The sequence below is a fragment of the Juglans regia genome, chromosome 4, assembly GCF_001411555.2.
Source record: "Juglans regia cultivar Chandler chromosome 4, Walnut 2.0, whole genome shotgun sequence".
NCBI lineage: Eukaryota > Viridiplantae > Streptophyta > Magnoliopsida > Fagales > Juglandaceae > Juglans > Juglans regia.
The window spans coordinates 9,562,553-9,578,119 of NC_049904.1; the positions used below are offsets into that span (position 1 = coordinate 9,562,553).

The 15,567-nt window shown below is 32.4% G+C and overlaps 1 protein-coding gene across 1 annotated transcript; it reads right to left on the reverse strand.

Moving 5' to 3' along the window:
* Positions 1 to 9,548: 9,548 nt before the first annotated feature.
* Positions 9,549 to 10,784, reverse strand: LOC118348160 (protein FAR1-RELATED SEQUENCE 8-like). The gene is made up of 2 exons (XM_035689154.1): positions 10,328 to 10,784; positions 9,549 to 9,745 (listed from the first exon to the last, which is right to left on the reverse strand). Exons 1-2 carry the CDS (start codon positions 10,782 to 10,784, stop codon positions 9,549 to 9,551), a joined length of 654 nt encoding a protein of 217 aa, XP_035545047.1.
* Positions 10,785 to 15,567: the final 4,783 nt, after the last annotated feature.

Genomic DNA, 15,567 nt, shown 5'->3' on the forward strand with positions numbered 1-15,567 from the left:
CAAACTTCTAAAAAATCTTTTCAATATAATGAGATTGTTTTATACTAATACCATCCCAAGATCTCATTAACTTAATACCAAGAATTAATGGTGTATCTCTCATGTCTTTCATGTCAAAACTTTTAGATATAAAATTGTTAACATCAAGAACAATATCTATATTTGTACCAAAGATAAGAAACCAACTTAAAGACATAGCATTATGCATACACTATAAACTATTTTAGTGTATAAACACTTATCAAACTCATTTATCTTGAAATCATAAGACAAAATTATTTCAGACAAAATTATTTCATCAAACTTTTGGTGACACTGTTTAGAGGCTTGCTTTAAACCATAGAGAGATTAAGTTTACAAACTTTTCTTTTCTGTCCTCGAACTACAAAACCTTCTAGTTGATCCTTGTATATCTCTTCTTCTAAATCTCCATTAAGAGATGCAGTCTTTATGTTCGTTTGGTGGACCTCAAGTTTATGGATCGCAGCTAAAGTAATTAGAACCCGAATTGTGGTTATTTTAGTAATAAGACAATACATATCAAAATAATCGTATTCTCTATGGGTGTAAAACCCTTTGCAACCAACCTAGTTTTAAATTTATCAATAGTACCATCAAGTCTCAATTTCTTTTTAAAAATCTATTTACATCTAATGGCTTTACATCTAGGAGGAACACATAAGTTTCAGGTGCCATTAGTCTTAAGAGATTTTATCTTATTATTTACCGTTTCTTTTCAGAATGCATAGTTAATAGAAAACATATCATCCTTGAAAGACAAATGGTCTTCCTCCACAAAATAATTAAAAAAATAATGTCCAAAGTCATTTTCTTTTTTCACACATTTTCTCTTTCAATTTTATTTTCTAATCCAAATGAACTTTCGAAATTAGATAAAATGGTCGGTTGAATATTGGTGAAAGGAAAACTTATTGTAGGCAAATACTTTTCTACTTTATTTTTTAAATGAAATAGATTTTCAAAGAATGTTGGCATCCCTAGACTCTAAGATTGTGTTGGGATCAATACCTTGGACTTCTAATTTGATAATAAAAAAACTTATATGCATAACTGTATCTAGCATTCCCAATAAATATTGCATTTACTGTGTTGGAACCTAATTTCATTTTCTTAATCTTTAGAATATTAACATTTACTAGATAACTCAAAACTCTGAAGAAATTAATATTGAGTATTCTACCATTCCAAAATTTATATGATATCTTTTCACAACCCTTAAATGGTACTTTATTCAAGATAAAACAACATGCAAGTATTGCTTCCCACATCATTGCTCAGATAGGTCAGAACTAGAGAGCATGCATTTGACCATATCTTCTAAGGTTCTATTTTTCTTTCAGCAACACTATTGGATTGAGTTGAATATGGAGTAGTTACCTCATGTATAATGCCATTATTTTTATAATATTGAACCAATTGATTAGAAGAGTATTCGCCTCCTCTATAAGACCTGATAATCTTAATTTTTCTCTCACATTGGTTTTTAACTTCAGTTTTATAGACGACAAATTTATTAAAATATTCATATTTTATTTTCATCATGTAAACATAACAAACTTTTAACATATCATCTATAAAAATAATGAAGTATTTATTACGACATTTAGAAGAGACACCATTTAAATAGCAACCAATACTATGAATTAATTCAAGTAGTGATGAGTTTCTTACAATAGATTTAAATGGCTTTTTAGACTGTTTCAATTGAACACATATTAAACATTTTTCCTCCAAATCAACAGGAACTTTAGAAATAATATCTAAATCCATCTTTATTTTAACATTATGATAATTAACATGGTCTAATCTAGCATGTTATATTGAATAGGAACATATAGAAAATGTAAATTTATTATTAGAATCATATTTGTCTACTACATTGTTTTGAATATTTATTAGAAATCATCACGCACATAATCTTTCCCAAAAAATGACATATATTTAGTTATAATAAATTTATTGGATTGAAATAACAATGTGTAGCTTGCCGCACTAAGTAAAGATTCAATAACTAGGTTCCTCCTTACCTATGGCGTGTAAAACGCTTCTTCTAATGGAAGAATGTTTCTAGACGTTAGTTTGAGTTCAATTTTTCCTATTCCAAATACTTGTAGAGGTAAAGTTATCCATCTTCACTTTTCATGCTGCTTGTATTCTAATATATTAAAAAAATATTGTAATTAGAAGTGACATGTATGTTGACTCCTATGTCTATTGTCCAACCAGTGGCACTACAAACTAGATAAATTTGAAAAATTATGGTTACATACCATTCATCCATACCAATGGAGTCAGTCTCGGAGAGCACTATATGAGCATGTGGGTTAGACAATTTTGGTTGTTCATTGCATTGATCTTTCCTCTTCTTATAGCGACAATCTTTGACCAAATGACCCAGTTTGTTATAGTTAAAACAAATGTGTCTCTTATCATCCTTGTTGATATGAGACTTTGGTTTCAAATTGTGTCCATAACTAATTTTACCCTTATTGAATTTGAACTTCTAGTGTATTGGGTTCCTATATGTTCTATGACCTTCAACAATTTTTGGTTTAGATTGAAAATTATAAACTAATGGTGAGATATGATAATTTTCTAAGTGTTGTTCTTGGATCCTAATTGTGGAGATCTAGGTTTCCATGTTAATATATTTAGTATTATTTTTAAGAGATAGGATAAAATTCGTCTATAAATGAGGCAACTTGTCTATTGTACAAGCAAATTGAAGATGCTCAGCAATTCTCATTCCCCATTAGTCCAATTTATGGTAAATGATAGTTAACTCATGAGTTTGCTCTACCATGGATTTGGAACCATCCATCTTAAAGCCAAGATATTGTCTTGTGGTATATTTATCTATTTTGGCATATTGTACACCATATTTCTTATCAAGAGCATTTCAACTTTCTTCAGTAGATTTAATGTGTAGGTAAATATAAAAAAGTGTATCATTTAAATAATTTAAAATCTCATATCTACACAAATTATCTCCTTTGGGTTTGCAATTCAACAGTACATGTGAGCTCATGTAAATCATCAGAATGAGGATAATTTCCAATAAAAAATATAATCTAAGCATTGAAATAAAGATTTGTATCTTTATTTTCATTTTTTCTTGCCAATGCTTAAATTTCTCATGTGCAATAGTCATGGTAACAGTCAAATAATCAACAATACTCCTCTAGTTTAACAAAGAGAGTTTTTACTCTAAGATTGTTGGAAAAATTTTAGATAATAATATATATATATGTGTGAAAATGCTTTGTAAACTAAAGAATATATAAAAATAATAAGAATAAATTAGAAAGAGAGAATCCGATTTTGAGGCACGTTGTAATAAACGCTTTCCTTAGAGTAGATTATGTCGTCTCCAAATCTAAACATGCACTAAGTTTCTTGACAGTCTACTCTCAAGATACAACAACGTCAGTTCCCGTTAATCTCATTTTTTATAGCATACAAGAGGAGATCCTTGAACTCAATATAAAATAGCCAAAACGCAAAGAAAGAAAGACAAAAAGAATGTATAAGTATTTTTTTAATTTTTGTAGAGAATTTTAAATAATTAAATTTGTAGGTAGGGTTCCCTATTTATAGAGAATGAAAATGTATTTGTGAAAAGTTACAATTAAAATGAAATGACATTTGCAAAAAGTCACACTTATATAACTAAAAGGGTATTTGTGAAATGTCACAACTTATATAAATGAAATGGTATTTGTAAAAAGTCACAACTTTTCAATTCATAAAAAATATATTGAAAATATTTCTATTTCACCAAAGGGTACAACCCCTTGTTTGGCTGCGAAGTGGTTAAGGTTCATATCCTCAAGAGGCATACATTGGTTCAAGTCATCGTAACATATTTTTATTTAAATTTTGACAACCGAATTTACGCATTGAACAATGACAATGATTCATATATTTGGATATTGAGATAAGTTGAGTTGAATTGAGTTGTAAATAGTAGTATTTTATCAGTCTCATTGAGATGAATTTAACTTTTTAGGTTGATGGTACAAATCCAAATTGATATGGGGTATCGGTTATTTTCTCCCAAATAACTGATACCTCATATTAGTTGAAAAGAGTTAAATTTTTAAGTTAAAATATATAAGATAGATTGAAAGGAGTTTAATTTTTTTTATGAAAAATTAAAAAAGTAGTAGGTCTCATCAATGATTGGTTTGATATGAGTTTGAGTTGGGTTTATCTTCCAAACACAACCTAAAAAATGGGACAAACATGAGGAGGTGACAATATGCCAAAACTAGGGGTGCAAAAATAAACTGGAAAACCGGAAAATCGGTCCCTCAAACCCGTGGAACCGGTCCCCACCGGTCAGGACCCGTTCCCTTAGTTTCAAAAACGGTTGGTACTTGTTCTACACTTTTTAGGAGTGGACCGGTTCATTATATATTTTAAATTAATTTTTTTAATATTAGATATAATAATTTTTACATTATATATATTTTTTATATATAATATATATAATAATATAAATTATAATTATATATAAGATAATGTTATTATAATTTATAACATAAAATTTTAATATTAAACATGAACATTTATTTGATTATATACTTTAAATATAAAATATATATTAATAACTTTTTATGGATTAATAAATTCTTAATATATTCATTTTGATAAGTACATTAGTAAATTAGTAATACTAATATACATCAATATACATTAATATATAAATATATATTAGTTATAATTTACATTTTATGGCCTAATACTAATAGTCTAATACTATATTAGTATTAGTAATATACTTTAAGTTTATAGATAAATTACTATATAAATCACTATTAGTTATACTAAATAATTATATATGAAATAATGATATAGTAATACAAATACTATTACTATCAATGATATAATATACTATTAGTATTTTTTTATTGCAGATTTTTCTTTTCAGTTTTTTATAGCATTTATAACAGTTTTTTTTTTTTTTTCATTTTCTATAAAAGCAGACTTTTTCTATTTCATTTATTATAAAGCAAAGCAGATTTTTTTTATAACATTTACATATTAGATTTTTCTATAAAGCAGATTTTTATAAACAATTTTTTTATAGCAGATTTTTAATAGAACATATATTTTTTTTTAAAATAGTTTTTTATAAACAAACTTATTATGACAAGTTGCTTCTTTATTAAAATTAGAAAATCGGAGCAGAATCGGTAAAACCGAAAGTACTAATTTAGGAGTGTAACAGATACGGAATCGATTTTTAAAAATGTAAAACTGATGTTATCAGTTCGGTCTAAAATTTTATCTAAAATCAAACTAAACCGGATTGGATCACCCCTAACAAAAACCAAGTAGTAGTTTGGGTGGTCCCCCCAATTTTTCATATTGTTTTATAAAATAATTCATTTTATTTTTAATTTAAATGATTTTCGGGCTTTTATTAGATATTATGTTTTTAAGATTATTTTTATATTTTAAGGCTTTTGTATTTTATTTCTATTTTCTGTTTTAAGTTTATTCTTTATTTTCTATTTTTGTTGTATTTCAATTTTTTTGTTTTTGGCCTTTTTAATCATTTTACATTTTAAATGATTCTTTTATGCTCTTATATATATATATATATATATATATATATATTTGTTTTATTTTGTTTTTATGTTTTACACACTTATCACGCATTTGGCCTGTCAAATAACATCAAACTGCCATTAGTGCTGTTATGAACTTATGATAGTTGTAACAGTTCATGAAAAAATATTTCATTCATAATTTTTGTAGATAATATTTTTCGGTAAAAATATCATTATTCTTCTAATAATATTTTATTTAAATTTATCACCTAATGCTATATCATAAAATAATAAAAATTAAAATGATAATAACATTATTCTTGCACCGCTCAACCTGATCAGAATTCTTATTTTATTTTTTTCAATCTTTTATTCATATTTTTTATTATTTTAAAATATTTTTAAAAAATATTAAAAAAATTATCAATATATTAATAATTATTTTTTTAATTATTAAGTAAAAAAATTAAAATATATAAGGTAACAAAATGAAGAGGTAAATAAAACAGAGAAAGTATCATTTTTTGACTGTATTTAGTTGTTGAACTGAGTTGAATTGAGATCATAAAATATAATTAAAATATAATTTTTTAATATTATTATTATTTTAAAATTTAGAAAAGTTAAATTATTTATTATATTTTTTATTAAAATTTAAAAAAATTATAATAATGAATTGAGATGGACTAATCAAATGAAGCCTCTTGACCAGTTAAAAGACATAGAATACAATTTGACTTTATTCGACCACAGTATATGTATTTATTTAGACGTAAATATTAACCAGTAAACACAGTACCGTTTACCGGAGACGAACCCCGCCATGTAAAGTATAAACTTGGAATTTGTAAAGCACAGCCAAAATGCAACGTAACAGGATTATAAAAAGAGTTATTCTGGGCATCAGCCCATAGCCGCAGCACACCCGTGCTGTGGTTTTTTTTTTTTTCACCCAATACACTTAGTGTGCTGCGGCTGTTATACACAGTAGAGTGCGATTTATATTTTCTCTTATAAAAATGAGTTATACTATACAACAGCCTACTGTAGCGTTGCACTCTTCACACACCTTGCACATGAAAAATGCTGAAGACAGTCGCCCGGGGTAGACGTCGCGCAAGCGGCTGCTGATGTGGAATCAGTGTTTCAAAACGCACCATATCAGTCTTTCGAATTTGATTCAAAATTTTGGTCCTCATCGAAACGCACCGCACCGTTTACATCAAGCTCCTCCCTCTGCGTTTTATGCTTCTCCATTCCCTCCCAGAGCGATTCCACTTGAAGTCGAAGAAGGCGATTCCATCCCTCAAAGCGCCTCCGTCGAAGATGGCACGTCCCTCCCATCAAAGCCGCCGCCTTCTCTCCCTCAGTGTCTTGATGGTTCTCTGAGACCCACACTGGTAAGCCCTAAGTTTTATCGCACCTTAGTTTTCTTTGCCATCGTCTTCAGCGAGGGAGGGAGCACACGGAATGACCCTAACCCTAGCCCCTTCCCCTTTAACCTGAAGGCAAGCATTTCTAAGAACTCTTGCAAATTTTTTGTTTTTTTTTTAATTTGTGTTACTGTTCGGATATTGATTAGCTTTTGGTGTGTTTTTGATTGTACGTAGAAGTTCTGCCTTTATTCGATCAAGGACCAAGGAGCCCCGCCTCCGCACCACCGCACTCCAACTCCAAGGACTGGAAATTGCCGAGTTGACTCAGAACCAGGTAAACCCCTCTTTCTCTCGCAGACTCCTTGGTCCTTCAGCCCCTGCTTTCTATTACTTTTCCTCCGATCTTTCTATCCTCCTCCTTTCATAGTAGTGGGTTTTTATTTTACTTGAGTTGTTACTGTTTCTTGTTGGATTTGGATGTTTCTGGATATGATTTGCCCTCCACTGACAGCCCCAAGTGCACACTACCACATTATGTAGGCCGCGATCCTATACACATTCAATCAATTAAGGCCGTTTACTTTAGCTTTTATGAAAATCTTGAGCTTGGTCAACTTCTCTGTGCCTGAACCCTTGGAACCTGAGTTTAGAAATGTTTTCTAGATAAGCCCAGAAAAACTAATGTCTAACCTTGTTCAAGTGCATACTCAATGTATTCTAGGTAAATTATGTCTTACAAAGGTCTCGATTCTTGTTTGGTTGCTTGTACGACGTGGGTTGGATGACAAATAACGGGTTTTTATTTTGATTTGCTTTTTTTTTAGTGTTGGTTTTCTTTCCTAGAAATTGAAACTGCACAAGTTAAGACTAATGATTCCCTTGTTATGGACAAAAAAAACAAAAGATCAGTTGAGAAAATATAGTAGAAATAGACAGTTCAGTATGATGATAGAATTACCATTCTTGATATCTTGAGTGGATCTTTTATAAAGATAGTAGGATGCTAATTTATTTCATCATTATGGTATGTATATTCTGTGTAAGCTGTGTCTTTTGTGTTGCTATTAAAAGGTATGAAGAATCCGTCTCTATCACTTATATAGTAGAATATGCGAAGTTATATCTGTTTGAAATGTGATCATTATGTTCTCTGGCATGAATTTTTGTAAGTTCTAAAGCCTTACTATTAACACTTATTACTTACAAACCTGGAAAAAGGCAACCCCATTTGTCTTTGCCAGATAAGTGGTACTACGTTTTGACAAGTTCTGGAAAAACTTGGTCATTATGTTCTCTGTCATGATTTTTATAAGTTCTAATGTCTCTTGGTGTTGAAAGCATTTATGTACTATGCTTTCCATGCCTATATATTATAAAAAATAGTATTTGATTTGCTGTTTGCATACAGACACCTTTTGAAGTTCATTCTAATTTCTAATCGAACTCTTTTAAAATATAATCTACCCAGAAAAAGATAAATATGTATAAACATAGCTTTTGCTTGTATATATAAACATAAAATCTATAAAAGAAAATTTGTATCATCGACTTCTTCAGTTTTTGTTTGTTTGTTAATCTCTGGTGTGTATTAAATGTGTCCTGTCTCTCATTTTGTTATGTGTTGTGTCCAGTGTATTTTCAATGAGCTCTTGCTTGTTTCAGTTTCAGTTTTGTGTTGTATTGGTCAGTCGCTTGGTGAATTGTGTTGTTTCTTGTTTCAGAAAATTTGAGATGATATATTTTTCTTGTTTTGGACAGTTACTTCTCAATATGATAGCTCTTGTATATGTCCCATATACTTGGGCTCTTGCCTATTCTTATGGTTAATAAAATCTTGTTTACCGATAAAAAAAGAATTGTAATGAAGGGGGGGGGGGAATTATTTTCTATTGGAATATTAAAAAAAAAAAGAGTTAGGTCTTAGTCTTAGATGACATGAACATGGCGATTTCTTGATCTTGAATAGTAATTAAATAAAAGAGGTTAATTGGTTAGAGAACATTAGTCACATTCTGGCCTCTAGATGTTCGCGTGATACTTTCCTATGTAATCTGAGAATTATATTTATGTAAGTATTAACATGCACTGTATTATCAGAGTTATAGTCAATATCTAAATAAGCCTTTTAGAATTCCACATCTGAAAAGTTATGCTTTTGCAAACAGTTGCAATCAACACTCTATGGCAAGAATTTGAGATGATAATTTAGAATGAAAGTGAATTCAGCACAGAAATGATTGAGGATAATGCCAGTACTAATTCATTGATCACTAAGGGCAAAATAGATGGCACGATGAACTCGTTGTTGGACACTTTTGAGGTATTTATTATTTGTGCTATTGTAGTTTAAACTTATGTTTACTTGTTTTGGTTCTAGTCTTTACATGCTTATATCTTTGTTGGTCTTTACTTGCTTGTACCTTTGTTGGTGAACAGGGCGATGATGAGAGGAAAAGTTGGGCCTCTTTTCAAGAGTGCATAGCCAAGGCCCTTGAACAGGTGTTAAGGGGACCTTAATCGACGCAGGCCTTGCTGCTACCTATTTTTCATGCCTTGTTACTGTCCAAAGAAAAAATGACAAGTCTTATAACGCTTATGTGACAGAATAAGCATTATTATGGTCATAAGTTTGCTCTAGAAGCCTAGCAAACTGATGTAAAAGCTTAATTCCTTCGTAGTTTTCTTTCATTGTCTGCTGATAGTTCTTATTACAAGTGACTTTATGCTCACATTCGCATGCAGAGTCCTTATAATCTGGGCTTCTTGAGTTGGATACATAATATTTTTGCTCTATGTGTATCAATATCAGATTTTAAGTTTCAAGATTTGTGATTAAAGAAGACTGCGTTTGGATTTGGTGAATTTTGCACTTTTGTTCAAAGCTCCAAATCAAAATTGTTGGGAAGAATTCAAATGTTGATGATATAATTTAGATTATGGTGAAACACTGACGTATTTTGGTTGAATATGATATCTTGGAAGCGTTGCAGAATTTTGTGTAGAAATTAGAAGAAAAATTCTACTCTCCCGAGGCAATAGGGGACGACTTTATAGTCTCTTAATTTGTTGTGGTTCGTTAAAAGAAAACGTTGTCTTTAAAAGAAAGAAAGAAACGTATTTGTAGCAGTATCTGTGGCTTTCATTTTTTTTTTCTCACGTTTATACCTCCCAAATCAGGTAAAAAAAAAACAAGTAATCCATTTCGGTAAAAACTGTTCAGAGCTTTCTCATACATAGTGCAAAAATCTCAAGTGGGGTTTTTGAGTCTGATCTATTCTTCAAGATGTTAAATTAATTTTATTGTTTTAATTTTTTCATCATTCATGACTATTGTACGTGTATAAATAGATATAATAGTTGGCGGGGCTATACCATCCATACACTGCAGCCAGGTCTGAAATAACCATGTAAAAGTCTCTGTGTCCTCACTGGAAATTAACCCTGCTCCTAAGAGAATCGACTGCCCATGATGGTTTACACCAACAAATGGAGCAAAGGGCATCCCGTATCTGTTTGTCAAGTATGTGGTGTCAAATGTTACCACATCACCAAAATCTTGATAAGCTGCCCTACTGCGTGGATCTGCCCAAAAGACATTTTTTAACCTCCCATCATCATCTAAATCCATCAAGGCAAAGAATCCGGGGTTCTTGTACTGCATTCTACAAAAATAGTCTCGAAGCGCTCCAGCACCACCTGCTCCAAGTCGTAGATGTCTTGCCTTATCGATGTAATTGCGACAATCTTTTTCCAAAAATGGAAGGTTCTCAAATCCTCCCGCGCCCACAACAAGAGATCCGAAACTCTTGTTCATTCGAATGCCAGCCATGTCGTTAGTATCTAGTACCCTTTTTACAGTCTCACTAACTTCGCGATTACATCGGAAGAAGCGAGATTTCTGTGGACTCAGCCCGTGATTGTGGGTATTATGAACTATGTCAACCGCATCTTTCCCTCAACTTTTAAGGCATTAATCCTTGCCTTACAATCAGTCTTTCCTGTCGGGCGTGGTTTGGCGACATTCATTGTCCTATTCCGAGCTTTTCCCCCACGGGCACAACCAAGAGTGACATATCTGACACTCCTTTCGTCATCCCTTTCACTCCTTTGTGTCATGGATCCAAACCCGCATTTCTTAGCATATAGCTTGTAATAGCTCATTAATTTCTCAAAAGAATCAAACTCCATCCCCGCTTTTGGCTCCTCAATCATATCACCACCATCCATTCGGTCTAACGGAGGTGACCCGACAGTGCCATTGTAAGTTTCCCCTGAATCTGGCCTATCCTCTTCACCTTGTTCATGAACCCTAAAGGAGGAACATGGCGCTTCAGTTTCCCTACACCCGGGTGTATCCTCTTGGAATCTTTCGGTCGTTCCGGAACTTGTAGCCATCGGAAGAGTCGAAGGTCTTATCCCATATTGAAATGGGTAACTAGTATTCTGCTAAAAATGAAAGCAATTAAACTTCCAGAAAACAGGAAAAAAAAAAAAAAACTAAACAACAAAGTTGCATCACCATTTGAATGTTGTTTGGACATTGGTATGCATTTGGATATGTGATAAAAGTCGGTGACCATGCAGACCCTGGTCCAAGGTAACCGTGCATGTAATTTAGAAAGTTTAGAGCAGTTGTTGGGATATCCTAACATAACAATAATAATGATAATTAGTAAGTACGAGTATGACAAACTCCTAACAAATGTTAATAATCATATAACATACCGCGGTTGGAGGATTTGAGCTACTTGGTGTTGAGAGAGATGTGTTTTCTTCCCCTTTTCCCATGCTGACATGCTGCATTAAAAAGAATTGTAAAACCATTTTTATAGGAGCAAAATAGTTCAGAGAATTCAACATGTTTTCAAATAGCGGCTTTTTTAAACTTTTTGCAACAAGTCAAACATTTAATTTACTTCCAAAACTAATTATTTTCAAAACTAATTCACCACCCATCACATTGAAGCACTAAATAGCTATAAAAGAAAAGACAAGGATCATAGACAATAATGACAGAAATATATAAGAAAAGACTAGGATCATAGACAATAATGACAGAAATATTGCTTCCAATCCTTAAACTTTGAGATCTACCAAGTTAATATAGCTCAATCCTAATAAAACCTGCATCTCCCTTGTCCAATTCATTCAGATCTAATGCTTGTGATAGCATTATTTATGATGGTACATCAAGACAAAAGATGTTCCTTTATAACCGTAATTTATTGTTTCTAGCACCTTCATTAGTCCAATTCAAAACTTGTTAACTTAAAAAAGACGCATGTTGGTGTGCTAAAAGTTTCTTATCAAAATAAAGTTTTCTTCTATGACTTTTTTCAGTGAATAGAATGAAATTTCTCAAATGAATAACAAAACCTATAAGATTCATTATAAAGATGTCTAACAAATGCACCAAGAAAATTCGTGCAGCAAAGAATGTGAAATAGTATGCTACAGCTATTATTTTAAGAAAACTTTTAGATGCAATCTTACACAATAGATTATAAAGAAGAGTGAACAAATTGCCAATATTGTAAAGTTAAATCATAAAAATGAACTAAAACAATTTTAAAAGAGTAAAACAATCAGCTATAGACATGCATAATGAATTCATTAAAACCAAGGGGTACTACTTATCATAACAAATACTCTGCTATTATTTTTTTTACTTTACTTTCACTCTTTTGTTATCTTACGACACCTTATTTATGAAGGATTTAAGGATTTCAAGACCAACTAAATGGTTAAATATGGAGTTCTTGTAAGAGAAATACGTAAACATTTTATATAGGCCGGAATTTGTGGTCATGGAAGTTATTGTGTTTGTCTTTGAACTTAAGTATCTAGTAAATGTATTACAGAATATGATACCAATGGTCAACTCGTTTTATGTAGGCCGGATAGGTGCTAGCTAGTGGAGGTAAGAAGGCTAGACTTCACAAGAACCACAAAGAGGAAGTCAGGAAATCATTTTCAAACTTAAATAAAAAAATAAAAAAAGGTATTTGTATTTATTTCATTATAATCAAATACATTGGTTCTTTTTGCTCTAAAGAAAGTTACAATTGACAAGAATAGTCAATCACAAGCTTCTGCCCCTGCCTTACGATTTCTATAGATCCATTATCGAACCGAAATGCTGCTCAAAAAGTTGAGCCGTTGAACCCAAAGAAGGATCGCTGGACCATTTCCCATTGATAGGAACAATGTGAGACACGGTTGCAAGCGGGTCTGTGAATGGGAAAGCAAGCTCATGGGTTCTCGATTTTCTATTTCCTAATATTACAACATGAGAACAACACAAACATTCATCAAAAAACGATTTTGAGAAACTGAATCCCATTTTTAGACATGTTTTCAAGCTTGAAAACAGAGCCTGAAAAAATAGCTTCAAAACAGAGCAAATTCATTCAATACATTCAAAACACAATCTAAAATGTGATTTCTTACCACACGGTGAAGAAGAAGATGAAGATCCACACGGTAGAGTACTGTGAAGAAGAATACGAAGACCCACAGTGTAACGCCCCAATAGAAGACCCAAACCACATGGCCTATACTCCAAAAGGACTAGTCAATGATACAATTAGAGCCCTATTGAAACCTTATAAAGAGTAAGAACTTTTCCTTCCCAAGCAATGTGGGATCTCATACACCACCTATCCTTATCCATATCATATGAGGTATCACACACAATGTGATTTCTTACCGGTTTATTTACAGACGAAAATGTCGATGATTCAATGCAAAAGAAGACGAAGACGACGATCCCACACAACTGAACTCAGTGTTTTTTCCAGTTTTTTTTCCACTTTCCTTCAACAATCAAAGCAAGCACAAAAAATTTTTTCCTTTTACGCAGCAGAGCTCACAATATTTTGGAAAAAGAAACTTGAAGAAGAAGAAGCTAACAGTAGTGTCTTTCCTGCATTTTTGTTTTTTTGTTTTTATTTATTTTTAATAATTGACGTGGCATTAAAAAATATTATTTAATTAGGCGACTGCGCGCCGTTTGTAAGGGCCGACTGCCCGTAGAAGTATTGCCTTACACATTATGTGTCCCTTTTTTTTTTTTCAACCCAAAACGTGCGTTTTGTAATTGGTTTGTCTTTCCCCCCGAAATCGAGTTTCCCCCGCGTCGAAACCACCCTCGCCCTCGCCCTCTCGATTGTGCTCTGCCCATCGCCTCCGATGACGCCGTCTCTTTCCAGTGACACCGAGGCCGTCTGCACAACGCCGCCACACCCCTCGTCGCCCAGCTCTCCTCCCTTCCCATCGCCAGCCATCTCATTTTCTTCCTCTCCCCACCCCCCTCGTCGCCCCCCAACATCCTCTCCCACCCCCCCCTTTTCTCCCCAAACAATGCCCTAGTTGGTTGCACCCCTCCCTCCGACCCTCCCATCCTCTCCCCGAGTCTCCTCGTGCGGCTTCCTCGTCATCCCCGAGTAAGTTCTACTCTAAATTTGGTCTTCTTCTGATGTTTGCTTTCCTTGAAAAGAACATGAACTGAAAAGTTCAACTCAACTGGAAGATGCAATGTTGTTGTTTTAGTCTTACCCAGATCATAAAACAGTTAATAGTTTTAGATTCATGATGGGATTTTCATAGCAACCCAATATAGGATAGCTGTGGTGCCTTCACATATTTGTTTAAAAAAAGATACTTTTTTTTTATGTCTTTTTAATCTAAGATTAAGGAGTTGTTTTTCCTTTTGTTTAATTTATCACATTCATCGATCAAACAAGGAACATTGTATTGTATTTTAAATAAGCCAGCCCTGTAGTAAATATTGTAACTGTGAGAATAAATAGGGGAATCGTGTCTAATAAAATGGGAACTTATGGGTGTTGAATTGATAATGTTAAGGACTTTGAATGTTCATATGGTTCTTAATTGGTAATTTGGTAACATGTTTCAGCTTCACGGATCATGATAGTGATGTAAGATCAAATCCCACCTTTACTTAGAATCCATGGATTATTAATGGGAGGAGGGCTAAGCTTCCACTTTGTACCCAAATTTTATTATTTATAAACAAAAATTATAATAAAATCCAATTTGCCTTCATATCCACAATGTTTTCTAAGCTATATGGAAGCTTTTCAATTTTTTTTTTTTTTTGGTTTAATGCCATTGGAAGACACCATTGGATATCGTTTCACCCAACATCTTTTGGACAATATAAAATAAACCAATTGATGGGAATATATTTTCACTTTTTTTTAATATATTTTCATGGGATTTATTTTTTGAGGTAGTATGGGAAGCGAAAACAACTTCATCAAGCTGAAGTAGGACCAAAGAAAGTGGTATATATTCTCATCAAACCGACTACAAAAAGTGATTTAGATACATTTACACTACCACAACTTGCCATTCATGCATTTGAGTTTGACCTATGAATAAATGGGCAATGAAAGCAACACCCCAAAAGAAATATATATACTGTAAAAAGGGATGAGATGAGGAGGATGTCATGTTATCGAGGTTGGGTTGGGTATCTTTCTTAATGCCTTTTAGTTGGGTTAGAGATGCTTGATCTTATGGAAAAGACTTGAATAAAAAGAACTCAAACCAACTAGGTTTGTACTCATCGAGAAGGGTCCACTCCA